The 24,739-nt window shown below is 46.7% G+C and overlaps 1 protein-coding gene across 2 annotated transcripts; it reads left to right on the forward strand.

Annotated features, from left to right (window-relative positions):
- Window positions 1-3,862: 3,862 nt before the first annotated feature.
- LOC136954303 (ectodysplasin-A-like) lies at window positions 3,863-24,185 on the forward strand. 2 transcript variants are annotated; one of them, XM_067247901.1, is made up of 8 exons: window positions 3,863-4,242; window positions 7,588-7,672; window positions 10,979-11,011; window positions 11,322-11,498; window positions 12,359-12,393; window positions 12,542-12,593; window positions 12,829-12,959; window positions 23,272-24,185. In XM_067247901.1, the coding sequence occupies exons 1-8, from the start codon at window positions 3,934-3,936 to the stop codon at window positions 23,530-23,532; spliced, it is 1,083 nt and encodes a 360-aa protein (XP_067104002.1). In that variant the 5' UTR covers window positions 3,863-3,933; the 3' UTR covers window positions 23,533-24,185. The 2 variants fall into 2 exon arrangements, with proteins under 2 accessions (XP_067104002.1, XP_067104003.1); XM_067247902.1 differs by having other exon boundaries at window positions 12,829-12,953.
- The last annotated feature ends 554 nt before the right edge of the window (window positions 24,186-24,739 follow it).

Consider the following 24,739-nt stretch of genomic DNA (forward strand, 5'->3'; position numbering starts at 1 on the left):
AGAAAGAAAGAAAGAAAGAAAGAAAGAAAGAAAGAAAGAAAGAAAGAAAGAAAAAAAGAAAAAAAGTGATCTGTGGGGAAAGTATCTTGCTACAGCAAGGCATCCTGCGAAGAGTGGAGTTGTAAAGCAATAGGCTGGTTCATATTACGACTCATAAAATCCTGCTGCTTCTCCACGCATTAAATCACTGCTGGGAGACACAACACACAGACACACAAGTAGCTGGTGCCTTGGAGAGTGTCTTCTCATCTCACTGGTTCCTCTGTGGTCCCATAAACTTATCCTACTGGTGATTAAGACAATGATGTTTGTTTGAAAATGTGTGTGTGTGTGTGAAAGAGAGAGAGAGACCAGGAGATGTTGTGCACCAGATCAGCATATTTGATAAATGCTGGGGCATCACAAACACATACACACATGCAATACAACAGCCTTTGGTAGAGTTACCCCTATGTAACTCGTAGATATAGTGTTTTAATTAACAGGTATGGATTATTTTAATTTCTACATTATACAGTTGACACACCAGCACTGATGTTCTTCTCTCTGGAGGCCCAAGTTTTACAGCGTGTGTGTGTGTGTCAGAAGTGTCGGTTCATTAATAAATACAATTACAGAGCCATGTCTGAGCTGATGGGGCAGCGCTGTAACAGGCAGGCCAGCCCACAGTGGACTATTGCCAAGCTGCAGGGTAGAGCATACACACATAAACACACAGACACACAATCTTCTAATACACGTAATAAAATACTATAATAATGAGATGACACCCCTTAAACACAGAACACAGATAAGAACAAGAGCATGTTTTGTTGTAACCACAATTCTACTATCAGGAAGATGCAAGGTATTCCCCCCGGTAGAGTCTGACGAGTCGGCAAACCTCAGAACTTTCCCAGGGAGAGATTAGGCTGCAGTTAGAGAAGAGGAAAGACGGTAGCTAGAGGAGTTAGCTACCATGATGAACTCTCAACAACAACAAACTCCATCAGTTACCAACCCATTCCGACCAGTGACCAGCATCACAACCTTCAAATAGCTGGCTGGCTTCATTATCAGACCCAGGCATGCTATTGGTGGGCCTTTGTGAGGCAGAAGAAGGAGAGAAAGAAAATGTTGGCAGTAAAAAGTCTGCAAATAGAACCAATTCTGTGAGGACGTAAAAACCAATTAAGATCAACCAGAGTGTTTGGTACCCCAAAGAGCATTGCTCTTAACACAGTGAGAAAAAAGAGGGAAAGGGAAAGGAGATGGAGGATGAGAGAGAGAGAGAAAGAGAAGGACAAAGAGAAGGAAAGAGATGAAAAGAGAGAGCGGGGGAGGAGGAAGCACTTCAATCTCGATAAGAACCCTTAAGACAGACCCACACAGTGGCATTGAATTCATCATAGTCAGGGGAGAGAGAGGACGTGCTTTCATTTACACAAGAAGTCTGTGGGAGATTAAAGCACAGTATACAGCAGAGCTCTGCTAACTGGTGCCACAGCCTCCAAGACTACTTTACAGAATATGACAGACGAGAGTATAGGACAGTCACCTTGCTCCAGTTCTTTACAGAAGGACACATCACATTGTCTCAATTTCCACAGATGGTCTCTTCAGAGATCCAAACAGAGAACAAGACAAGGATGCCACTTTAAACCAAGCTCCCTGTGTAAGCATGTAGATAACCTTTTCACTGCAGCATTTGCAGAACCAGGGTGGACCAGGATGTTTGCACTCTACTCTTTGTTTATCCCCAACCATCATCACCACAATGTTTGCGCTTTAACTATCTGACGAATGCTGGGGTCTAACTGCGAGACAGTAACAGTTGAAAAAGACTAGCTGACTCTCTATAGCTTTGTTCACTCGGGTCATTGCCTCAAAGCTATCTGACCTCTTCTCTCGCAAACATAAACAAAAACAAATCCTCAACCGATCAAACAGGACTCAATAAGCAGACAGCCAGGAGGCCAACTTTGATAATTTACGGCACCCAACTGAAGAAAACAAAACAAAAGCACAGAATGCAGCACATAAACATAATGCAAAATGTATGAGAAGTGAGAGAGGAGATGTGTGGCTGACTATTCCATGCCTCCATTATAATCTGTCTGCTTCCAAGTCATTGTGTTTGCTGCTTGGATGAAGAGTGTGACTAACACGCTTAGGTTGAGCCCTCGGCCACATAGGCCTCAAGAGGGTGACTTACTTTCTATGTCTGACTTCCCTGGGTTTGACTCTTTCACATTATAACTATAGAGAGATCGTCAAGAAGCCTGTGACTTCACTCAGAGCTCCAAACCTGCAGTGTAGCGTGTCATCAAATTATAGAGAATTCTGCCCTCAAAAATACATTAATCTAAGCATGCGTAGAGATTAAAGACACCAAAATTGGTTCACAGTTGGGCAAATACACTGACTCTACTGAGTGTATCTCCAGTATTTTCTTTCCATTGAAAGGTCTGATTAAGTGTTTGTTTTTGGCATGCCAATACTGCCTTCTGGTGGCTACAGGGAAAAATTACATCTGCAGCTGCTCAGGGACAAAGGATGGAAGCAGCGGAAAGAAAGATAAACAGAGGACAGAAAAATAGATGGGTAGAGAAAGAAAGATAAAGGATATAAGAAGAGAGGGGGAGAGAAAGAGAAACAGAGACATTATGAAATTCTCAGAAGCAGGTAGTCAAGGACAACATCAATGCTGAGATATACTGCCCAAGAGCAGAACATATAAAATAAAGCTGTAATGACTCAATGTCAGTTCAGAACTCTTAGATCTTGTCAGATCTTGAGAGCGTGTCAGTTAGTGAGTAGTTTAATTAGCTCACTGTTATGGGGGTGTCTAGAAAGCTACCTCTCTGATATCCTAAACAAACCAGCTGAATAATATAGATTAAACAAAAGGCTATGGAAGCTGTCAACAAAAATCTGCCAGGAGAAAGAGATCCAGGCTGGCAGGGTCTCAGGTCCTGACTAGCCTGGCTTCATCACTCTTGTCCTGGGGAGGGACACAGCCTTAGAACAGCTTCCTCTGGATCCCTGCATCTGACAGGAAGGAGTCAAGGTCTGCTTTGAACAGAAAGGGAAAGAAGATGTCAAACTTGATGTGGTGAAACTACTTTCTCTTGAATCTTTATTCACCCAGGCAAGTCACACCAAGATTTACATATCTTTGTCAAGTGATTCCTGCCCTCAGACATGCTTTAGTTTTGTAAATGAGCAAAGACTTGGTGTGAATTTGGTCAATTATCGTGGAAGGATTTTATATAGAGTAATTTTGTCATTATTGCACGAATATAATAATGAAATTTGCCCAACAGATGTCGCTAAAACACCTTAGCACTAGAACTCTAACTACAATTTGAAACAGCAGACCACCAACAAGGCACTAATATTAGTATACACGCTACTATGCACATAAATAGGAAATTCAACTAAGGACTTAAAGGTGATTCTCAACTACCTGCACAACGTGTCACAACCGTGTTTCATGCAGTTATGTACATGATCAAGTTATTGTAAACGAACCGAATAAAATAAATTATGTGTGTGCTCTCGTTTGCCTGCTTTACCATTAAATACTAGTGTATATTGTTGGCAGTAGTTTTTTTTATTTCTTACATTTATTTGAAAGGAAAAAGGTGTAGACGAGTGTGATATACGAAACTAGGAAAGCTGTACTGTGTTTCCCTAACTCAACAGGTGGGGGAGTGGAGGCCTTCGTGGGGGAGTTACGATTTAAGTGGGAACCAATCACAATAGACAGAGGCGTTTCTTCGGACCCGGACTTTTTATTGTTACTACGGATGCACAAAGTTCTCACCGTCTTCCATCTGTATCTCGTCCATACAGTTTGACTTATCTGGGTAATGATTAGACGTAGAACCAACACGACATACGACCTGATTATGCCGAGATAAATGTAACCATCTGGCTTTCTTTGTGACAATGGCATGTGATGGTTTGAAAGACGATTTCCCGGACAAAGTATTGCCCCAACCACCTTCATGCACGTGTAACCAGAAATGCAGTCGCAACAGCAGAAGCAACGGCGCGCTGTTCCTGGCGTTCTTCGTGCTCTCGCTTTCCTTGCACGGGATCACCCTCATCTGTTACCTTGATCTCCGATTTGAAGTGAAACGGGAGATTTCTCTCCAGAAGCGGGACGCTGCGTTGAAACTAGATGGAACAGAAGTGGCTAGCCCGGTGTCTTATGGTCAACAAGCTCACAGCGAAGACGGCGCAGAGGGTCCAGAGGTAAACATCGATCTGAATCCGACCATAGCAACCAGGCAGACGTGTAAAAGAAAGGGGGTTTGAAGTGTTTTGGCTACATGCAGCTATAATGACTGTACCATTATGATTGTCTCTTGAGCGTGGTTGGGGTAAGTAAATGAGACAGATTGAGTATTAGAACTAGAACGTAGAAGGCTCAGAAAGCGGGGCAGCTGATGGTGCTGGCGAAGAGAAGAATGTACAGTAGGGTTACTGTACTGTTACAACCTACTGGTTAGGGTACAATGGAAGTGGAATGGAGAGAGCAAAAGTGTGTGTGTGTGTGCGTGCGTGCGTGCGTGCGAAAGAGTAGGTAGGAAGGTACTTTATTGATGCCCAAGATAAATAACAGGTTTACAGTCGTAAAAAAATTATTTAAAAGATGATTAAAGATTTATAAAAAAATATACAGCGACAGCAAGAAAGAAAGTTCCTAAGTAAGTGATGTGTATGGAATTGGTGCGAGAACAGGTGTAGGGATAGTAATCAGCTTGATCACCAGCAGGTGTAATGCCCGAGGGCTGAGGTGGCTTTATTAGAATAGTTGGGGGGGGGGTTCTCTTCCCCTGGGCTGGTGATGGATTGTTTATTCTCTCTGTCACACAGACTGGCGCTGATCAAATGTTGGACTACCTGCTTAACCCTTTTTTGTGTATTGGTTTGGTATTTATGGGGCACTTCAGGGAAAAGGCCTGAATGCAGATTCAGTCTTGGCTACGGGTTCTATGAGAGACCTTACTCATCCCAACACAGATTTCCAGTTTTCTCTCTCCTATAGTCTCACACTGACCTAATTACCTTTTTCTGTTGCTGCAATTCAGTTCCACCTACAACTCCTCTTCCCCGGTCTTAGGGTTTGCTCCGCCTCTGGCAGAGGGGACTTGCTATGTTGACGTGCCACAGCCTAATTCCCCTACTCGACCACCTCACACACAAGAGCTGTGTGTTTGTGGTGAGAGAGCCTCAGAGCGCGAGAGAGAGCCTGCCACCCAGTCCAGATGGTTCTGAGACTCTGTGAGGTGAAGGAGGTCCGTGGTCCTAAAAGACCCAGCTGTAGATACAGGCATCCTGCTACGCTGGCCCTCTCCAGATGCTTGGGTTAAACAACCGTGATTACGCTCACCGCAGTTGACATAGCTGGGGGAACGGCAGCATGTGGCATGCGGGCCCTGTCGGCCGCACTTGTTAGCTTCGAGACACGTTCGGCTTTGAAGATTTAAAGGCTGCCTAATTAATTGTTTTCTTTTTTTTCTCTTCTTTATTCTCCGCTCATTGAAAAAACTGTCGTCGGTATTTGGCACTTGGCATACTGCGGTGTCTCTGTGAAGATTTACTGTAACTCAGCATGCCCTTGGAGGGCATTCAGGGCACAGGGGCTGTTAAGCCTAAATTACGTAGGGAAAACCCCCCAGCAAAACTTTTAACTTGCTAGTGTTTGTAATGTGTTGTTGAACTATAAAGCTCCGCAGTTAGGTTGCAGCTGAAGCCTAGCAGATTTGTGTTTTTTCCTATATTCTTTTTCTTCTGTGCCGTGCTTAATCTTGGCTTTTCGGATCATGTTTGGCTGTCAGAACAGAGGAAAATGTAAAGCCACATGTTTGACTGTGCACCCAAAATCCTTTGAGGGACGACCTTCCCCTTTCTACACACACACACACACACACACACACACACACACACACACACACAAGCCAACAGCTGGAGCCGCGATGTTGATTGGAGGCACCTGCAGACCAAATGAACAGCCGTCTGTGCTCGCTTTGACATCTGGAGGCCTGTGTAGCGGCGAACCGTTCAAGCATACAGTCTTCGCCATCGGCCAGGCATTCTTGGTCTCGTGAGGTCATCCCTGGCTGGCTGGCTGGCGGCCGGTCAGTGATGTGGACTCTAACTGTTGTCAGCTTGGCCCAACATGGCCGAAGGGTGTTTGACATGATCCAACTCATCCCTCGCCGGCGGGGCGCCACATCTGAGTTGAGGTAGAGCGAGGATCTGAACCAGAGCTGGGGCTGTTCCTCCTAAATAGAATCCATGCTGTCCTGTCGGTTTTCACAGTCTGGTTCTGATTCCATCCTGTCCATCTCTCCACACAGAACCACATCTTTTCCGCCTGTCTGTCTAAAAACGTAGTCTTATTCCGGCCATGACAGTTCAGTTATGGACTGTGTGTGTTGATGGTGGGGTGGTGGGTTGAAATCCTCCAAATAGACTAGACTTCTATCTACTTATGATGTATGGTTTGTAATATCACACTGGCTGACCATGCCAAGGGGCTGCCTGTGCACGTGTCATTGTTTGGGAGACCCCAGGCATACTAACGCAAAGCAGATGCCCAATAAGAGTCTGTCTATTTGGGTCTATACATAGTCCCCCTCTGGTCTGCTCCCCTGGTCATTACTCACCCCAACACCAAAGTGTTGCCCGAGAACGTTCTCTTCACACTGTCAGACTCAACAAAAAGAAGAGCTTTTGGGTGGTCTTGTTGTGTAATTGCAGAGTTTGTCTCCCTGTCACACACGCTCTCTTTCTTTATTCTCTCTCTCTCGTTTCCAAGATAGATGCAACGATCTGGAACATGGAACTGGGGTTTATAAGCCAGAACCCCAAATTCAAGGGTGTTCCGCTTCTGGAATGCTGTTAGCGGGGTTTTGAAGTGTTCCGATTGGTTCATCTGCCTCCAGGTCATGAAAACCCAGAAAGATCGCAGGGCGCATGTAGGTCAGGTCACATGAGCTGGCATGCCGTTTGTCCCCTCAGTCACCCTCATAGGTGATGCGGCTGGCCGGCCTGTCTTGTTGTTGAAGCCATTTATCCTCTCATTCATGCCGTTTTTGAATGGCGCTAAAACCAGGTGTCTTTTGAATAGGGAGCGCTCTCATGTCAGACACCCTGAGTGTCGGCCCTTTTGTGTGCGCAAGGTGAGGCTCCGAGCACCTGTCCCCAGGTGACCGTCTCCCCTGCCAGGGACACAGACGGCGGGGACTAGGGTTACAGGATGATTTACAGACGCGCAGCCCTCTTACACGCACACAGGGAAGATGAAGACGTGTAGAGCTTCGGGTAACGATTCATCCAGTTGGTCCTTTTGATTTGACTTGTTGTCACAGGCCGACGGGTTACAGTGTCATGTTTCATTATTATTCTATATCCTTATTTTTGTAGTATTTTCAGTGAAGACTTTCATTAGCGTGCCACACACACACACCTTCTGACTGGTCCATTGTACTGTAGAACAAAACCTACAATAGCTAAATGTACAGTTTGTATCATACATATTCCTACAGACCTTTTGCTCGCCAGCAACGTTTCTGTTCTACTGTCCCTCAGCGCCCCGGTGACCATCAAATCTCGGAGACGGGAACGAGCTTCACCCACAGGACCAAACGGAGCCCCAAAAAAACACCAGAGTCAGGTACAGCCCTTTAGCTCACCCAGCTATCTTTACCCGCGCGTTGTCCTATTCCACCCAGATGGAGCATGACTGTTTATGCTCATGTTATTGATGGATCACAGAGTTATTACAGACAACGTACAGTTAGGTCCATAAGTATTTGGACATTGACTCAATTTTCATCATTTTGGCTCTGTATACCACCACAATGGATTTGAAATGAAACATTCAAGATGTGCTTTAAGTGCAGACTTTCAGCTTTAATTTCAGGGTATTTACATCCAAATCAGGTGAACGGTGTAGGAATTACAATACATTTTATATGTGCCCCCCCCCTTTTTAAGGGACCAAAAGTAATTGGACAATTGGCTGCTCAGCTGTTCCATGGCCAGGTGTATGTTATTCCCTCATAAAGGGAGTTCGTTATTTCATTGACAAGGAGCAGATAAAAGGTCTAGAGTTCATTTCAAGTATGGTATTTGTGTTTGGAATCTGTTGCTGTCAACTCTCAATATGAAGTCCAAAGAGCTGTCACCATCAGTGAAGCAAGCCATCGTTAGGCTGAAAAATCAAAACAAACCTATCAGAGAGATAGCAAAAACATTAGGTGTGGCCAAATCAACTGTTTGGTACATTCTTAAAAAGAAAGAACGCACTGGTGAGCTCAGCAACACCAAAAGACCCGGAAGACCACGGAAAACAACTGTGGTAGATGACAGAAGAATTCTTTCCCTGGTGAAGAAAAACCCCTTCACAACAGTTGGCCAGATCAAGAACACTCTCCAGGAGGTAGGCGTATCTGTGTCAAAGTCAACCAATTAAGAGAAGACTTCACCAGAGTAAATACAGAGGGTTCACCACAAGATGTAAACCATTGGTGCGTCTCAAAAACAGAAAGACCAGATTAGAGTTTGCCAAAAAACATCTAAAAGAGCCTGTACAGTTCTGGAACAACATCCTATGGACAGATGAGACCAAGATCAACTTGTACCAGAATGATGGGAAGAGAAGAGTATTGAGAAGGGAAGGAACTGCTCATTATCCAAAGCATACCACCTCATCAGTGAAGCATGGTGGAGGTAGTGTTATGGCGTGGGCATGTATGGTTGCCAATGGAACTGGTTCCCTTGCATTTATCGATGATGTGACTGCTGACAAAAGCAGTAGGATGAATTCTGAAGTGTTTCGGGCAATATTATCTGCTCAGATTCAGCCAAATGCTTCAGAACTCATAGGACGGCGCTTCACAGTGCAGATGGACAATGACCCGAAGCATACTGCGAAAGAAACCAAAGCGTTTTTTAAGGCGAAGAAGTGGAATGTTCTGCAATGGCCTGACCTAAATCCAATTGAGCATGCATTTCACTTGCTAAAGACAAAACTGAAGGGAAAATGCCCCAAGAACAAGCAGGAACTGAAGACAGTTGCAGTAGAGGCCTGGCAGAGCATCACCAGGGACGAAACCCAGCGTCTGGTGATGTCTATGGGTTCCAGACTTCAGGCTGTCATTGACTGCAAAGGATTTGCAACCAAGTATTAAAAGTGACAATTAGATTTATGATTATGTTAGTTTGTCCAAAAAATTTTGGTCCCTTAAAAAGGGGGGGGCCACATATAAAATGTGTTGTAATTCCTAGACCGTTCACCTGATTTGGATGTAAATACCCTGAAATTAAAGCTGAAAGTCTGCACTTAAAGCACATCTTGATTGTTTCATTTCAAATCCATTGTGGTGGTATACAGAGCCAAAATGATGAAAATTGTGTAAATGTCCAAATACTTATGGACCTAACTGTATATCGATTAGCCTAATCCATCTGCATGTGTTTAGTAGCTAACAAAAGACTTGATTTGAATCTCCTGCAGTTTCTGCCAGGGCATTGAGTTCCTTGAACTCACTAGCTAATTCAGAGGGATGTCACAGATGCTAACATCAGGTTTACGGTGGATTTAAGGTTCTTAAATGTTACGTTTTGCAAACAGCCTGTTGATGGTTTCTCACATTTGTGGGATCAAATGTATTTATTTATTTTTAATGCCTATTTAAGAGCAGCAGCTCCACAAAACACAGCCGTTTATAGGGCCAGGGACTGACGAGAATGGGACTGATTAGGACTTGGATGGCAAACAAGGAAAATGGAGGATTTGAGCAAGACAGAGAGGCTGGTGTTGACTTTCCCCTCTCCCGGTGAATAATTTTGGAGTCTTCAGAGTGCTGTGTTCTGGTCCAGAGGTTCCTGAGCTGCACTGCTCTCTGGGATGACCTTGGTTGGGCTAACCAGTCAACCAACCAGTCAAAAAGGATGTTCATGAGGGGGAGGGGGATATTTTTCTCATTCATAGTGATCACAAGTGCTCAGCCATCTGGTCAATATGTAGGAATTAGATTTTATTTGTTTAGAATGCAAAGTAGGCAAGAAAAGAAAAAGGCATTGTGTCTTTGAAGTACCGTGTGTGCAGCAAGTGCATCCTGATGACGTTCTGGAAGCTGTGGCGTGACATTGAACACTTGAGAGCGCAGTGCGGTGATTGTGCTTAAATTAAGATTTTGGGGGTAAACCTTAACCCCCCCCCCCCCCCCCCCACCCCCCCAAAGAAGAAAAACCATGTGTAAAAATCTTGTCTCTAAAAAATAATGACTCCCAGGTCTGTTGCACTACACACAGACTTTGTAATGTCAGCCTAAGATATGTGTGTGCTGCGGTGGGCACACCCGATTCCTCATACTGCAGGTCCGCTGCTTGTTAGGAGATGCATTTTAGGGATTTAGGCAGGGTAGACGCACTGGCCATATGTCTGATAGGGAATGTCACTGTGGGGGGTGAAGGTTAAATGGCCTTTGTAGTTCTAATGACATAGTAAACATGGCCTAAGAGAAACGGCTGTTTGACAGGAATTCTTCCACTGCACACACGCACGCACACGGCCTATGAAAATGCATGCATCTTTCAAGCATTGATGGTGATGCCTTACCAATATACATGCACACACACAAACACACTATTTAATACACACACACTTTCATATGCATTCCCCATCTGGGCTTAATTCCGAAGAGAGGGTTTTGGCAGGATAGAGTATCTCTCTAATGATCTTCTCCAGTTCCACTGCCTGTGAATGCTTAAGGCTCTCATTCTGTGAAGACCCAAACCACACTTACAAATTACTACACTGGAAGATACCGCAGACTGACACACACAGACACACACATACGCGTACCTCCACCGGACTCTCCAAGGCATTAGGATTTGTTATTTTAGCTTGTGTTCAGTATTCCCGGGCTAAAACCTATTTTTCATTCCTAATCAGTCTGTTTTCCTTTTTCAGAGACCAATGGCAGGAGAAAAGAAAGGAGAAAAGGTACCACTAATTGAGAATGTATGTCAGCTTTAGTTCTTCACCACTGTATGTCCTTGCTCTGATTATACCACTTGATGAGTTGAAGGTAGAATCTGAGTCATGCTGATTGATAATACTTGGATTACAAATGGCACTTCTCTTATCTTCGATTTAAATCAGTGTTTACAGCAAGGAGGAAGGATTGAATGCACCATGGGGGAACGTGTAGTTTGGTCTCATTTCCTTGGACATAGATTGAGCCAAGCTCAATAAATAAATGTTTTTTTTGCAAAAATTATCTGACTGCAGTCTTACTGTGTTTCCTTTGCAGGTAGAAAGAGGTCTCCAGGTGCCCAGGGCCCCCCTGGTCTCCCTGGCCCCCCCGGGCCCCAGGGCCCTCCAGGGATACCTGGCATCCCTGGCATCCCAGGCAGCAATGCAGTTGGCCCCTCCGGACCGCCCGGCCCCCCTGGGCTCCAGGGTCCCCCCGGACAGCAAGGACCCGCAGGTATGGCAGACTGTACCCTCAGGACTCTGGATCTGGTCCCCCAGTACCCCCAAGTAGTCTGGGTCTGGACCCCCCGGTACCCCTCAGTACTCTGGGTCTGGACCCCCCGGTACCCCTCAGTACTCTGCGTCTGGACCCCTCTGTAGTCTGGGGCTGGACCCAGAGTGGCGTGAGACCCACAGAAGGGTGAGCTTTCACCCCGGGTTTGGGAAATATGAGGATATGTAACATGGCGACGAGGATGAGATACAGGGTATACTCAGGCCGAAACACCTACACCGGCAGTGCCAGCTACAGCCCCGGAGATGGTGCGCAGGTCACAGTGTGCTCGAAAGCCTCCAGACAGACTGATTGTGGGTTAATCACTGTATGGGTTACATTGAATTGACTGTGCCAGTTGTAAGTGTATATGCCAAATAGAAATGTTGTTAAAATTAAGGTTATGAAAGACAAGGACACTAACTTAGCTTAATTTGACGAGTTGATTTGTATTCGGGGAATGTTGGAATTTGGTGGGGGGGGGGGGGGGTGTTGTAATGGTTCTTTTGTTATACCACCAGGGGGGAGCTCTAGTATAAATTAACACCAGTTTAGCACTTCCTCTGATTCTCGTATGCACGAGGAAAGTACCTGAGTATACCCTGTATGGCAACCTCGGCTCTTTCATATAAAGCTACCGCTTGATATATCCTTCTTCGTGGTCCGTGTCCTTGGCTAGGTTACCACAGTGATTGTCAGGTATGATGTCAGTTATGGCGTGAGGATGTTTGATATGTTGTAGTGCGTCAGGTGTGTCGTCTCCCCTTCATTCTCTGCCAATGTTTTTGTCCCCTCTCTGATGACTGATGTGTCTCTTACAGGGGTGGCAGAGAAAGCCAAAACCAAGGAGTTCCAGGTACATTGCATAGCAGCACTGAACAAATACATCCCAGACATTACAACACAGAACATAGGAAGCTGTATTGTAGTAATGTAGATTTTGTACATGTAACACTGTCCAGTGGTTACTTCAGCTCTTGTCTTTGTCACTGTGCCTCTCTCAGCCAGCGGTTGTACACCTCCAAGGACAAGAGACCACCATACAAGTCAGGGAAGGTAGGAAGTGCTTCTTTACCACTTTGCACTTACCACTGTGCTGTCAACTCTCTTTCTGTTCCCTCTGCCTTCATGTGTCGTCTCTCCCTCTTATCTGCCACTCCTTTTCCAGATAATTCCTTACTTCAGTAGACTTGCCTCTCACTTTCTCTCCCCCTTCACTCACACACACACACTCTCTCTCCCTCCCCCTTCCTCTCTCTCTCCCTATATCCTACCCCCTCTCCTGGTGCAGATCTTTCTGAGGGGGTGCTGAGGAACTGGAAGATGGTGTCAATCCACCACCGAGTTTTCAAGATGCACTCTCGCTCCGGGCAGCTGGAGGTTCTGCTGGATGGAGTCTACTTCATCTATAGTCAGGTAGAAGTGAGTACGGTCCCTGACCTAACTCTTCTACAAAGCCATCTCTCTCTTTCCGTCTTTCAATCTATACCCATCAAACTCTATCTGAACCCTATAACTATTATCTATAGTGTATTTAAGATTCGTATATGTTTAGTGTTTGCACCTCCCTGCCACAGTCAATTCCGTGTTTCTATAACATACATGGCGAATAAACCGAATTCTGATTTACACAGTAGGGTCCAAAAGACTGAGACCACTTGACACTTCTATAAAAAATGTGCTTAGAATGCATAATTTTCCCATTCCAAACGATACTTTTAGCTTAATTTGAGCAATAACCTGAATTTCTGAATACATTTGAATTTTGTCCTCCTGTTTTGCTTGAATGACAGCGTGCACTTGAACTGGCATGGTGTAAAAGACAGTGGATTGGACACGTGCTTTTGTACATATTATGATGTCAAGAAAGCGGAGATAGCCCTCCGACGTTCAGTTGTAATTAGAGGTATCGTTTGGTGCGTACATTAGCATAGACTGCCGATGCTAGCTTAGCCCTTTATCTGTTCAACTGGTGTGCCCTAATTTCGGGCTTCTTACAAACTGTGTATATATATATGTATGTATATATGTATATGTTTACTTTGTATCACTTATAGTTGTATATTCCCTTTGTTTCAGACCACACACAAACAAACAAACATACATACACTCACAAGCACAATATAACTACCACATCAAGTTCATTAAGTAAAGGAAAGGAAAGAAAGCCTGTGCCTCATCGTCCAGTGTTCTTACCGACACTCCATGGTGACAACTAACACACCCCATTGAGCCAACACAGAACCTCCCCACCAAAATTGGTCCTTCGAGCCGGATAGTCGTTACAATGGCAACTTCTGGGCACAGTCAATCCAAATCAGCACCTGGCTCCAGCTTGCGTACGCAGAGGGAAACCAGAAGGCCTGCACACCTGGATGACTACGTGGTCAGCTACGCAGACGAGCCCACCAAGCAGTTTGTTCGTCGCAGAGAACATGTGATGACATCCACCCCCAACAGTCCCAAACCACCACAACCAGGGACATCAAGTACGACTGAGAACCTCCTGCAGCAGATAGTGGAGATCACCAGACAGCAGAGTGAGACAGCTAGACGCCAGACCGAGTTCTTGGAGACCATCCTGCAATGCAACAGTCCACAAGCATCTGTTCAGTTGTTCAGAGCATCATTCAGCCATAAGACACCTCGGACCCCGATCCTGAAATCAGTGGAGAGGGGACAGCCGACACCTGATGCGACTCAACATGATGCATACTCTAGCCATTCTCCCTGTCTGCAGTCTCTTAAGCTTCCGTGTTCCTACGTAGAAGAGTTGTCTCAGGTACTGAAAAATAACTGCCTGGGTAGCCAACAGTACCCCTCACCACCTCCTCTTAGCAGAGACCGCTCTGAGCATTCCTATGCATCGCCATGTTGCACCCCGATAGACCAGAGAGTACAGCCACACAGCGATCAAGGGTTTGCTATCCGACCACTTCCTGCAGCCTCCTTTTCAGTCTCTGTCCGTGCCGGAGCCCAACAGGCAGTCTGCATCTGCACCTAAGTCAGCACCACTGCACCCAAACTACCCAGCTGCACCCCCAGCACAAGGTTATGCCAACAGTAGTCACTGGCTACCTACTCAAGTGGTCTCCTCGCAGGTACATGCTAACGCCGTACAGCATGTCCCTGCTTATGCTCCACACTACGGGTTTCCACCTGTAGAGGGGCCCACCTTTCCTGACTTTACTAAAGAAGAAAGGGCTCAGTATGTGGAACTCCGCATGGCCCTGGGGAATCTCCTCCACCCCAGCTTGTCAGAGCAGTACAAGTACTCCCTCCTTCTCAAGTATGTGAAGGTCCCCAACGCCCACAGACTGGTTCTTGCACACGCAGAGTCCCTCCTGCCATACACCAATGCCCTACACGCACTGGACAGTAGGTATGGACGGCCGTACCAGTTTGTGCTCAAAGAGATAGAGACCCTAGAGAACCTACCACCTATCAGCGCTAGTGATGAACGAGCCTTCGACAAGTTTTCTATTAGAGTGCAAGCTATCGTTGGCATGCTCAAAGCTTTGGGAGAAGACGTTGTCGAAGAACTTCATAGCGGCTCCAATGTGAATCGCCTGCTTAACAGGTTACCTCGCAGTCAGCGGCAGCAATTCCTGAGAAACCACCTTAGGTACAACCCTGACAAGGCAAAGTACTCTCATTGAATTTGCTGATTGGCTGCAGTTAGAAGCTAACTGCATGGAGTTTGACCCGACAGACAAGGTCACAGTGAAGAAGAAAGGGTCCAGGGAACAGAAATATGCACCACGAAGCCAAAGTGGGCATACTACTGTGCTGCATGGGGCAGAACAGTACAACACAACAGCCCGGTCAGACAAGAATGCTGCAGTCCCACCTAAAGCACCCACCAAAGGTAAACCGTTCTGTCCGTACTGCAACTCTACAGGACACTACCTGACCCAGTGCACAGTGTTTACTGCACTCACTAAAGACCAGCCTGTCTGCTGGATCGAGGAGAATAAGCGCTGCTGGAGATGTGCTCGGTTTCACATGGCCAAGGACTGTGACCTCAAGAAGCCATGTCGCCTATGTCAGGGAAAACACCTGTCTATCCTGCATGACATTAATCAACGGGCGAGTGACACCACCAAAGAAAGCAGTAGCCTCTACAACTCCACAGCAGAGACTCTGTACTTAGACCAGTCACGCTGTGGCGGCAGGGTGTTCCTGAAGGTAGTGGAAGTCACTCTACATCACCAGCAGAAGACACTGAACACCTTTGCCATCCTAGACGATGGCTCAGAGCGTACTATTCTTCTGTCTACTGCCGCACAACACCTCGGCTTAGAGGGCAGCCCAGAGCAGCTGAACCTACGCACGGTGCACCAAGATATACGTACCATGCATGGTACCTCCTGTGTCCTTCACCATCTCACCAGCTAGCCAACCACAGAGACGGTTTACGGTGCAAGGAGCCTTCACAGCCAACCAGCTGGGGCTATCTGAGTACACCTACCCGGTGAGTGCCTTACAGGAGAAATATGTGCACCTTAGAGGGATACCTATACCCCCCTTCTCAAAGGCACAGCCTCTACTTCTGATCGGCTCAGATCACCCTGATCTCAAAACCCCAGTAGAGCAAGTGTGTCTGGGTTCACCAGGTGGCCCAGCAGCGATCCATACCATCCTCGGTTGGACTTTACAAGGCCCATCCAAGCACCTACAAGAGCAACTCTCAGCGTCACAGTGCCTCTTCATAAGCAGCTGCTCATCTTCTGCCGATTTATACAGAGACGTTGAACGGCTTTGGCAGATGGACATCCTACCATACAGGGACGAGAAGATGGTAACCAGGTCGCGACAGGACCAGGATGCCATCAACATGTTTAGAGGCACAGACCATCCAAGTGGAGGTGGACGGAGTGCAACGATACGCAACTCCCCTCCTGTGAATCAAGGACATGCCCACATTGCAGGCACCAAAAGAAGCAGTGATGAGCCACCTCCGTGGCATCGAACGCAGGTTAGCTAAAGATCCACGTTTGGCTGCCAGCTATCAAGATGAGATCCAGAAGCTTGAGAAAGCTGGTTATGTTATCAAGATACCATCAGGGGAGGTCGCCATGAAAGGGGAATCATGGTACATCCCCCACCACCTTGTGACCCACAATGGAAAGGACAGAGTGGTGTTCAACTGTTCCTACACCTACAATGGGAAAACACTCAATAAGCTCCTGTTACCAGGGCCCACACTCTTGGGTGTGTTGATACGCTTCAGACAACATCGACTGGCTATCAGTGGTGACATAAAGGGGATGTTTCACCAGATCCACCTGCTCCCCAAAGACAAGTCCCTTCTGAGGTTCTAATGGCGGGATCCGAAGACGAGCACCACCTGATGTGTATGAGTGGCAGGTTCTTCCCTTTGGCACACCGTGCAGCCCATGTCACTTGGCTGACCTACTGTCAGCCAAGTGACAGTTGTCACTGTCAGTTGAACGTTGTTTCTACGTGGATAACTGCTTGCAAAGCACCCCTTCGGCAGGAACAGGCCGGGAGTTGGTGAACAATCTGACATCCCTGCTCGCCTCGGGTGGATTTGAGATGCGTCAGTGGGCCAGCAACTACGTGTCTGTTGTAAGACACCTACCCAAAGAAGCCAGATCCGAGAACTCAGAGTTGTGGATCTCACAAAGCCAGGCAGACCCTCAGGAGAGGACCCTTGGTCTGAGCTGGCACTGTCTACCTGACGCTCTCCACTACCGCCACCGCCCACTCCCGTTTCAGAAGGTGACAATGAGGAATATATACCGTGTTCTAGCGAGCCAGTATGATCCCCTGGGATACATACTCCCTTTCACCACCAGAGCCAAAGTCCTGATCCGACAGTTGTGGGCAACAGAAAGAGGATGGGATGACCCACTCCTCCCCTCCGACCTCCTTCAATCCTGGGAAACATGGGAAGCAGAGCTGCAGCACCTTCCTTTGATCACCCTTCCTAGATGCTACGTATCAGACGATTTGGATGTGCTGGATTCTAGGAGGGAACTACACATCTTCTGTGATGCCTCGGAAGCGGCCTATGGATCTGTCGCGTACCTCCGCACTGAACACCAAGGTGAGGTCCAGGTGGCATTCATCCTAGCCAGATCCAGGGTGGCTCCAAAACGCCAACAGTCGATACCTAGACTGGAGCTCAGTGCTGTGCTCACAGGGGCACAGCTCGCCAGGCTGCTTCACTGTGAGCTCTCATTGGAGATTAGCAGCACGGTCCTATGGACAGATTCTACGACTGTGCTAGCCTGGTTGCAATCTGAATTTTGCAGGTTCAAGGTGTTTGTAGGCACGAGAGTTGCTGAGATCCAGGAGCTCACAGACAGCCATACCTGGCGCTACGTGGATACAGCCAGTAACCCAGCTGACGATGTTACCGTGGGAAAGGTTTAATGGAACTATCACAGCCTAATAGATGGATTCAAGGGCCCCCATTCCTCTACCTCCCTCCTCATTCATGGCCTGTAGGCTTGGCTGCCGGACCAACCGAGGACACCAACGAGCTTCGTAATGCTCAGTTGTGTGGCCTAACCTTAACTGCCGTTAATCCCCCTTTCCCTGATGTACTCAACTTTTGAGGACCTGGTGGAAGCAACCTGCAGGTCTCAACAGTGGACAACAGACCAGACAGGAAACCCAGGAGCAGCTGATTACCAAAAGGCCGAAACTGCACTGATTCGGCAATCCCAGAGGGATAGTTTCCCAGAAGAAACACAGGCCTGCCAATATGGGAAGCCTGTTTCCCCTTCCAGTCGCCTCCTTACCCTATCTCCCGAGTTTGATGCCATTGTTGAGCTCATCCGTGTGGGTGGCAGACTACGTCACGCCAATGACCTCAGCTCAGACACCTTGCATCCCATAGTCCTGGATCCCAAACATCCCATAACCCGTCTCCTCATACGTCAGTATGACTGCAAACTGGGAGTCAGTTGGCTGAGCGGTGAGGGAGTCGGGCTAGTAATCCGAAGGTTGCCAGTTCGATTCCCGGTCAGGCCAACTGACGTTGTGTCCTTGGGCAAGGCACTTCACCCTACTTGCCTCGGGGGAATGTCCCTGTACTTACTGTAAGTCGCTCTGGATAAGAGCGTCTGCTAAATGACTAAATGTAAATGTAAATGTGCCATCCTGGACCAGAAAAAGTCATGAGGAGAACCTTCTGGATACTCAGAGGGAGAGAACCCATATGACAGCACCAACACTCCTGCATAGAGTGTCAGAAGTGGAGGGCCAAGCCCACGATTCCAAAGATGGCAGACCTCCCTCCAGCCTGCCTTCGCCTCCTAAAGCCAGTGTTCTACTCTACAGGTGTAGACTGCTTTGGACCGTTCCTGGTGAAGCGGGTGAGATCCAACCAAAAGAGATGGGGTGTGATTTTTAAGTGCATGACCACCCGTTGTGTTCATCTGGATCTGCTCTATAACATGGACACAGATGCCTTTCTTATGGCTCTGAGACGGTTTGTGGCTCGACGTGGGACTCCTTTTGAACTTCTCTGTGACCACAGAACCAACTTTCGAGGGGGTGATAGAGAGCTGCAGGATGCCTTCAGCGCCATGAGTCTGGACCTCCAAACACAACTGGCCAAGCAGAAGATCCGGTTCAAATACAATCTGCCTAAAGCACCACATTTCAGAGGTATGTGGGAACGTGAAATCCGCTCAGTCAAAGCTGCTCTCCGTACAACAGTAGAAGTTCAAACACTGACAGAGGAAGTCTTCAGGACACAACTGACAGAGGTTGAGGCTATACTGAATTCCAAACTGTTGGGCTATGTCTCTTCTGATGTGGCCAATCCTGATCCTGTGACCCCAAACTACTCGTCTATCCCGAGTCGGAGTTGCTGAGTCATCGGAGATGGCGTCACTCCCAGGTACTGGCAGATCAATTCTGGAATTGCTTCATTAAGAAGTATCTGCCCAGCCTTCAGTTGAGACAAAAGTGGATGAAAGACACTGAAGACCTGAAGACCTGTAGGCCGGGTCGAGACCATCTATCCTGTAGCTGATGGCCACATACGTTCAGCGGCTGTCCAGGTCAAGGACAGACAATACCATCGACCAGTTGCTCGACTTATCAGGTTGCCTGCCGTTACGGATGATGATAACCAGCAGGCACCTCTTTCTTAGGTACCGTCTACAGGACATACATTCACCCAATGAATGTAGGGGCGGCTGTAAAAGAGTGGATTGGACACGTGCTTTTGGCCGAGTGCGAGACGTGATGTTGCATCGTCTGTGCATGTGAGAGACATGCCTCAGCGAGCCAATAGCAACGTTGTGAGACAAGCCAAGGCCAACAGGACATAATGACTACAGACCCGTCGCCCTGACCTCTGTGGTAATGAAGTCTTTCGAGCGCCTGGTGCTGGCACACCTTAAATCCATCACTGACCCTCTACTGCACCCCCTGCAGTTTGCCTACAGAGCCAACAGGTCTGTGGACGATGCAGTTAACATGGCCCTCCACTTCACCCTACAGCACCTGGACTCCCCAGCATCCTATGCCAGGATCCTGTTTGTGGACTTCAGCTCTGCCTTCAATACCATCATCCCCGCCCTGCTTCAGGACAAGCTCTCCCAGCTGAACGTGCCTGATTCCACCTGCAGGTGGATCACAGACTTCCTGTCTGACAGGAAGCAGTGCGTTAAGCTGGGAACACAAGTCTCTGACTCCCGGTCCATCAGCACCGGATCACCTCAGGGCTGCGTCCTTTCTCCTCTGCTCTTCTCCCTGTACACCAACAGTTGCACCTCCAGTCATCCGTCCATCAAACTCCTGAAGTTTGCGGACGACACCACCCTTATTGGGCTCATCTCTGGTGGAGACGAGTCTGATTATAGGTGGGAAGCGGCCAACCTGGTGACCTGGTGCAGCCAGAACAACTTAGAGCTCAATGCTCTTAAGACAGTGGAGATGGTTGTGGACTTCAGGAGGAACACAGCCCCACTCACCCCCATCACCCTGTGTGACTCCCCAGTCAACACTGTGGAGTCCTTCCGCTTCCTGGGCACTATCCTCTCCCAGGACCTCAAGAGGGAACTGAACATCAGCTCCCTCATCAAGAAAGCACAACAGAGGATGTACTTCCTTCGGCAGCTGAAGAAGTTCAACCTGCCAAAGACAATGATGGTGCACTTCTACTCAGCCATCATTGAGTCCATCCTCACCTCCTCCATCACCGTCTGGTACGCTGCTGCCACTGCCAAGGACAAGAGCAGACTGCAGCATATCATCCGTACTGCTGAGAAGGTGATTGGCTGCAATCTGCCTACCCTCGAGGACCTGCACACCTCGAGGACCCTGAGGCGAGCGAGGAAGATTGTGGCCGACTCCTCCCACCCTGGACACTCCCTGTTTCAGTCACTCCCCTCCGGCAGAAGGCTGCGGTCTATCAGGACCAATACCTCACGCCACAAAAACAGTTTCTTCCCTTCCGCTGTTGGCCTCTTCAACAAGGCCAAGGGACCACACTGACTCAATTGACTTCTTGCTTAAAACACTCTGCTTTTTGCACTGCATTACAACATGGTATCTTGTACATTTGTATTTTTTGTAATATTTGTATTTTTTTATTTTTATATTGTAATTTACGGCAACTTATATTTTATTGTATATTTAATTATATTCTAATCCCATTTAGCACTGCTAGTTTATGTACCCTTAGTATAGTTAGTCCACATATTTAAATTTAAATTTTAGGTATGTGTTTGTTGTGTGCACATTCCTGCCAAAGCAGGTTCCTTGTCTGTGCAAACTTTCATGGCGAATAAATCCCTTTCTGATTCTGAGAGCGATTGACATGGGAGCGAGAGATGCTCGTTGTGTTTGTACAGTGAGGAAGTTTATAGTTTCATTTGTTCTTCGTGTGCGTCAATGAATACGAAGTAAGTGTGTCATTGCTTTGTTGTTCCGTATTGGTTTATGCCTGTGTTGTGTTGTACATGTTATGATGTCAAGAAAGCGGAGATAGCCCTCCGACGTTCAGTTTTAAATAGAGGTATCATTCGGTGCGTACATTAGCATAGACTGCCTTTGCTAGCTTAGCCCTTTATCTGTTCAACTGGTGTGCCCTAATTTCGGGCTTGTTACAAACTGTGTATATATATATATATATATATGTATGTATATGTTTACTTTGTATCACTTATAGTTGTATATTCCCTTTGTTTCAGACCACACACAAACAAACATACATACACTCACAAGCACAATATAACTACCACATCAAGTTTATTAAGTAAAGGAAAGGAACGAAAGCCTGTGCCTCATCGTCCAGTGTTCTTACCGACACTCCATGGTGACAACTAACACACCCCATTGAGCCAACACAGAACCTTCCCAACACATGGACTCCACAAGCTTGTGCAAAATTCAATGACCCATTTTATCCCAGCACAATCTGAGCTTCTTGTGATGACAGAATGCTTGGCTTTCCATACTTCAGTTCCTCTTTGGTTCAATGTGGTGTCAGACTTTTGGACCCTACTGGCTAGTATTCCATATCATACCTGAGGTATTAGGAGCAGATTCTGGTCACGTTGAAAAGCAAACTGTAGTATCAGTTCAAAAGAGAGATGACTAAAAAGACTACAGGTGCTGGAGACAGACTTCAACTAGTTATTTTTTGCATTTTAAGGAGTGTTAAATTAGCCTGGTCCTAACCAGACCCTCATACATTTCATTTGTACAGAGGGTCTGGGATCGCTCCATTGACAAGCGTTAACTTCCTTGAAGGTGGGTACTCTGTTGAAGTTTAAAACTATTGGATCTGCCCAGAGCCATTCTGATCTGCCATAACCAATCGCTAGCGTTCGCCTTAGCCAACTCCTTCACCACTACTGTAACGGAGCTAGCTGCCGTAGCTGGAAAATCAAACTTTTCCCGAACCCCGTGGGGAGGAGGGCCACAACATCATGGCCACCAACAAAACTTAGCAAAGATTGTTCTTGCTCCGGCTTTAACTTTTGGATATTCGGCAGCGTTGCCACAATGGACCAAATGAATGGCTTCGCTCGCATCTTTCTCCGCTGCCATTACCGAACTACAACTCAAACTAGCACACGACATCAACGTCATCGTTCTCAGCCACTCCCTCTGTTCGCTGATTGGCCCTACAAGAAAATGATTGGAGAAAACCGACTTGTGTCGAACTCCCAGACCTAGTACAGAAGCAGAATCTAAATTGAGCGGAAGTACGTAGGAGGGCAGAGCCAGGCTAGTGTTAAATATGATTCATTATTTAAAGTCCTTTATACAGTGAAATGTGTTTGTTACTGTACCACAGCTGTAGATGGCTCTGTTTAACAGAACAAAAAGTTATCTGAAAATTCTGTAACGGTAAAATTGTGTGGGAAGGTTCTGAGGGAAAACCAATCCTGAAACGACCTTCCATTTGCATTGTCATAATACCATCGGATAAACATGAACTCAAATTGTTGACCCAACTCCAACGCCTTGACACACAAAAACATGTCATACAAGGCCAAGTTGTAAACAACCGAGACTAGACTTTGCAGAGCGCTGGACCCCATCTCTTTCTCTCCAGCTCAGTAGATATCTCTAAGTAAAACACCAACCAAAAGTACTTGTTTTCACCTAAAACCACATGGAACTATAGTCATGTCCACTCATCTTTTCTCTTATAACTCTTCCTTTTCCTCTGTGTATCCCTTGTCTTTTTATTTTTTTTACTTTACATCCTCATTTTTCCTTCCCTCTCCCCCAGGTGTACTACCTCAACTTCACAGACATTGCCAGCTACGAGGTCATGGTGGACACTGCCCCATTCCTGCGCTGCACCTGCAGCATCGAGACAGGCCAGAGGAAGTTCAACACGTGCTACACGGCGGGCGTGAGCGTGCTGCGTGCCGGCCAGAGGATCTCCGTACGCATGGTGTACGAGGACACACTTGTCAGCATGACCAACCACACCACCTTCCTGGGCAGCGTCAGGCTGGGGGACGCGCCCCCCACAGGCCGCCACTAGGTCCCACCGCACCTCTCCACTTGTGGCTGAGGACCGTGTCGTCCACAGACGCAGTCTGAACTCTTCCCTGGAAGATCCGACCACCATGATCGGTTCTTGTCGTCGGCCTCTGTCTGGTATCTGATGGGATCAGAGGTGAGGTGATCTGATGTAGGATGACGTTAAGTTAGCGGTGATGCTTTTAAGCCATGTTCAAATACCGTCAGTGTCTACCAGTTGGCTTGCCTTTACATTAGCTGTTTAGTGATTTTGTCAGTTAAAGGTGGTATGAAAAGAAGTCTAACAAAGCCATATCTCACTACAAATTATGATTAAAAACATCCCAAACCTACATAAGAAGTATCCTTTTGGCCATAGTCTAATGTCCTAAATAATCGCTGCCTCAGAGTTAAACAAATGGATGTAACCAGGAAGAACACAGCACGAACAAATATGATGCTGTACCTACATTGTATTTGCACGCAATTTGCACTAAGGCACCCCAGCAGAGTTAACATATGTAAGATATGTTTAGTTACAATGCCTGTTTTCAGTTACCGTATGAATGAATCCACAGTTAGTAATACGGTTTGTGTTTATATTTCACTGTACATATGTGTATATAAAATGGGATATACTTTTTGTAAATGTGTGATTGATGGAATAAAATCAGTTTTCGGTCTCAAAGTGTTTGTGTTTTTGCCAACTGTGGTTTTGATTATAAGGTTACCACTTCAGCTTTGATGTGGGATTCAGTTGGCTCAGGCACTAACAAGAACAAATAATATTTCTTGAATGAAGCCCATTGTTTTGACTCTTACAGTATTTTGTCTTTCAAAGCAACTGGGAGCACTTATGTGGGTGAGTTTGCAGTACAGTGCAAGTTCAACCACAATCCACAGACAATCTAAAATGAGTTCAATCTTCACAGTGAGAGAAATGTGTGTGTGTGTGTCTGATGGTGTTTCAGTCTGTGTGTGGTGTTTGGTACTTGCAAAGACAGTTCCCCATTTTCGGTCTAAAAACAGAACATTGCAGTTTCCGGGTTAACCGAAGTGCAACATTACCCTTCCAGTTAACCGAAGACACCTTCAGGCCCTCAGGACAGCCATAGAATGCAATACAATACTTTATTACTGGTAACAGCCTTCACATCAGGTATCAGCTTCCTCCTGGTGTACAGAGTATCTGTTTTAGATGAGAATTTCAAGAGGCTGAAAAGCGACTT

This window comes from Osmerus mordax, chromosome 12 (assembly GCF_038355195.1).
Source record: "Osmerus mordax isolate fOsmMor3 chromosome 12, fOsmMor3.pri, whole genome shotgun sequence".
NCBI classification, from domain to species: domain Eukaryota; kingdom Metazoa; phylum Chordata; class Actinopteri; order Osmeriformes; family Osmeridae; genus Osmerus; species Osmerus mordax.

Bases quoted from the DNA above. Each gene is read 5' to 3' on its own strand.
- LOC136954303 (XM_067247901.1), top strand. From the start codon at position 3,934: ATGGCATGTGATGGTTTGAAAGACGATTTCCCGGACAAAGTATTGCCC. The intron at 4,243-7,587 runs GTAAACATCGAT...ACTGTCCCTCAG, and splicing joins ACGGCGCAGAGGGTCCAGAG to CGCCCCGGTGACCATCAAAT. The intron at 12,594-12,828 runs GTAGGAAGTGCT...CTCCTGGTGCAG, and splicing joins CACCATACAAGTCAGGGAAG to ATCTTTCTGAGGGGGTGCTG.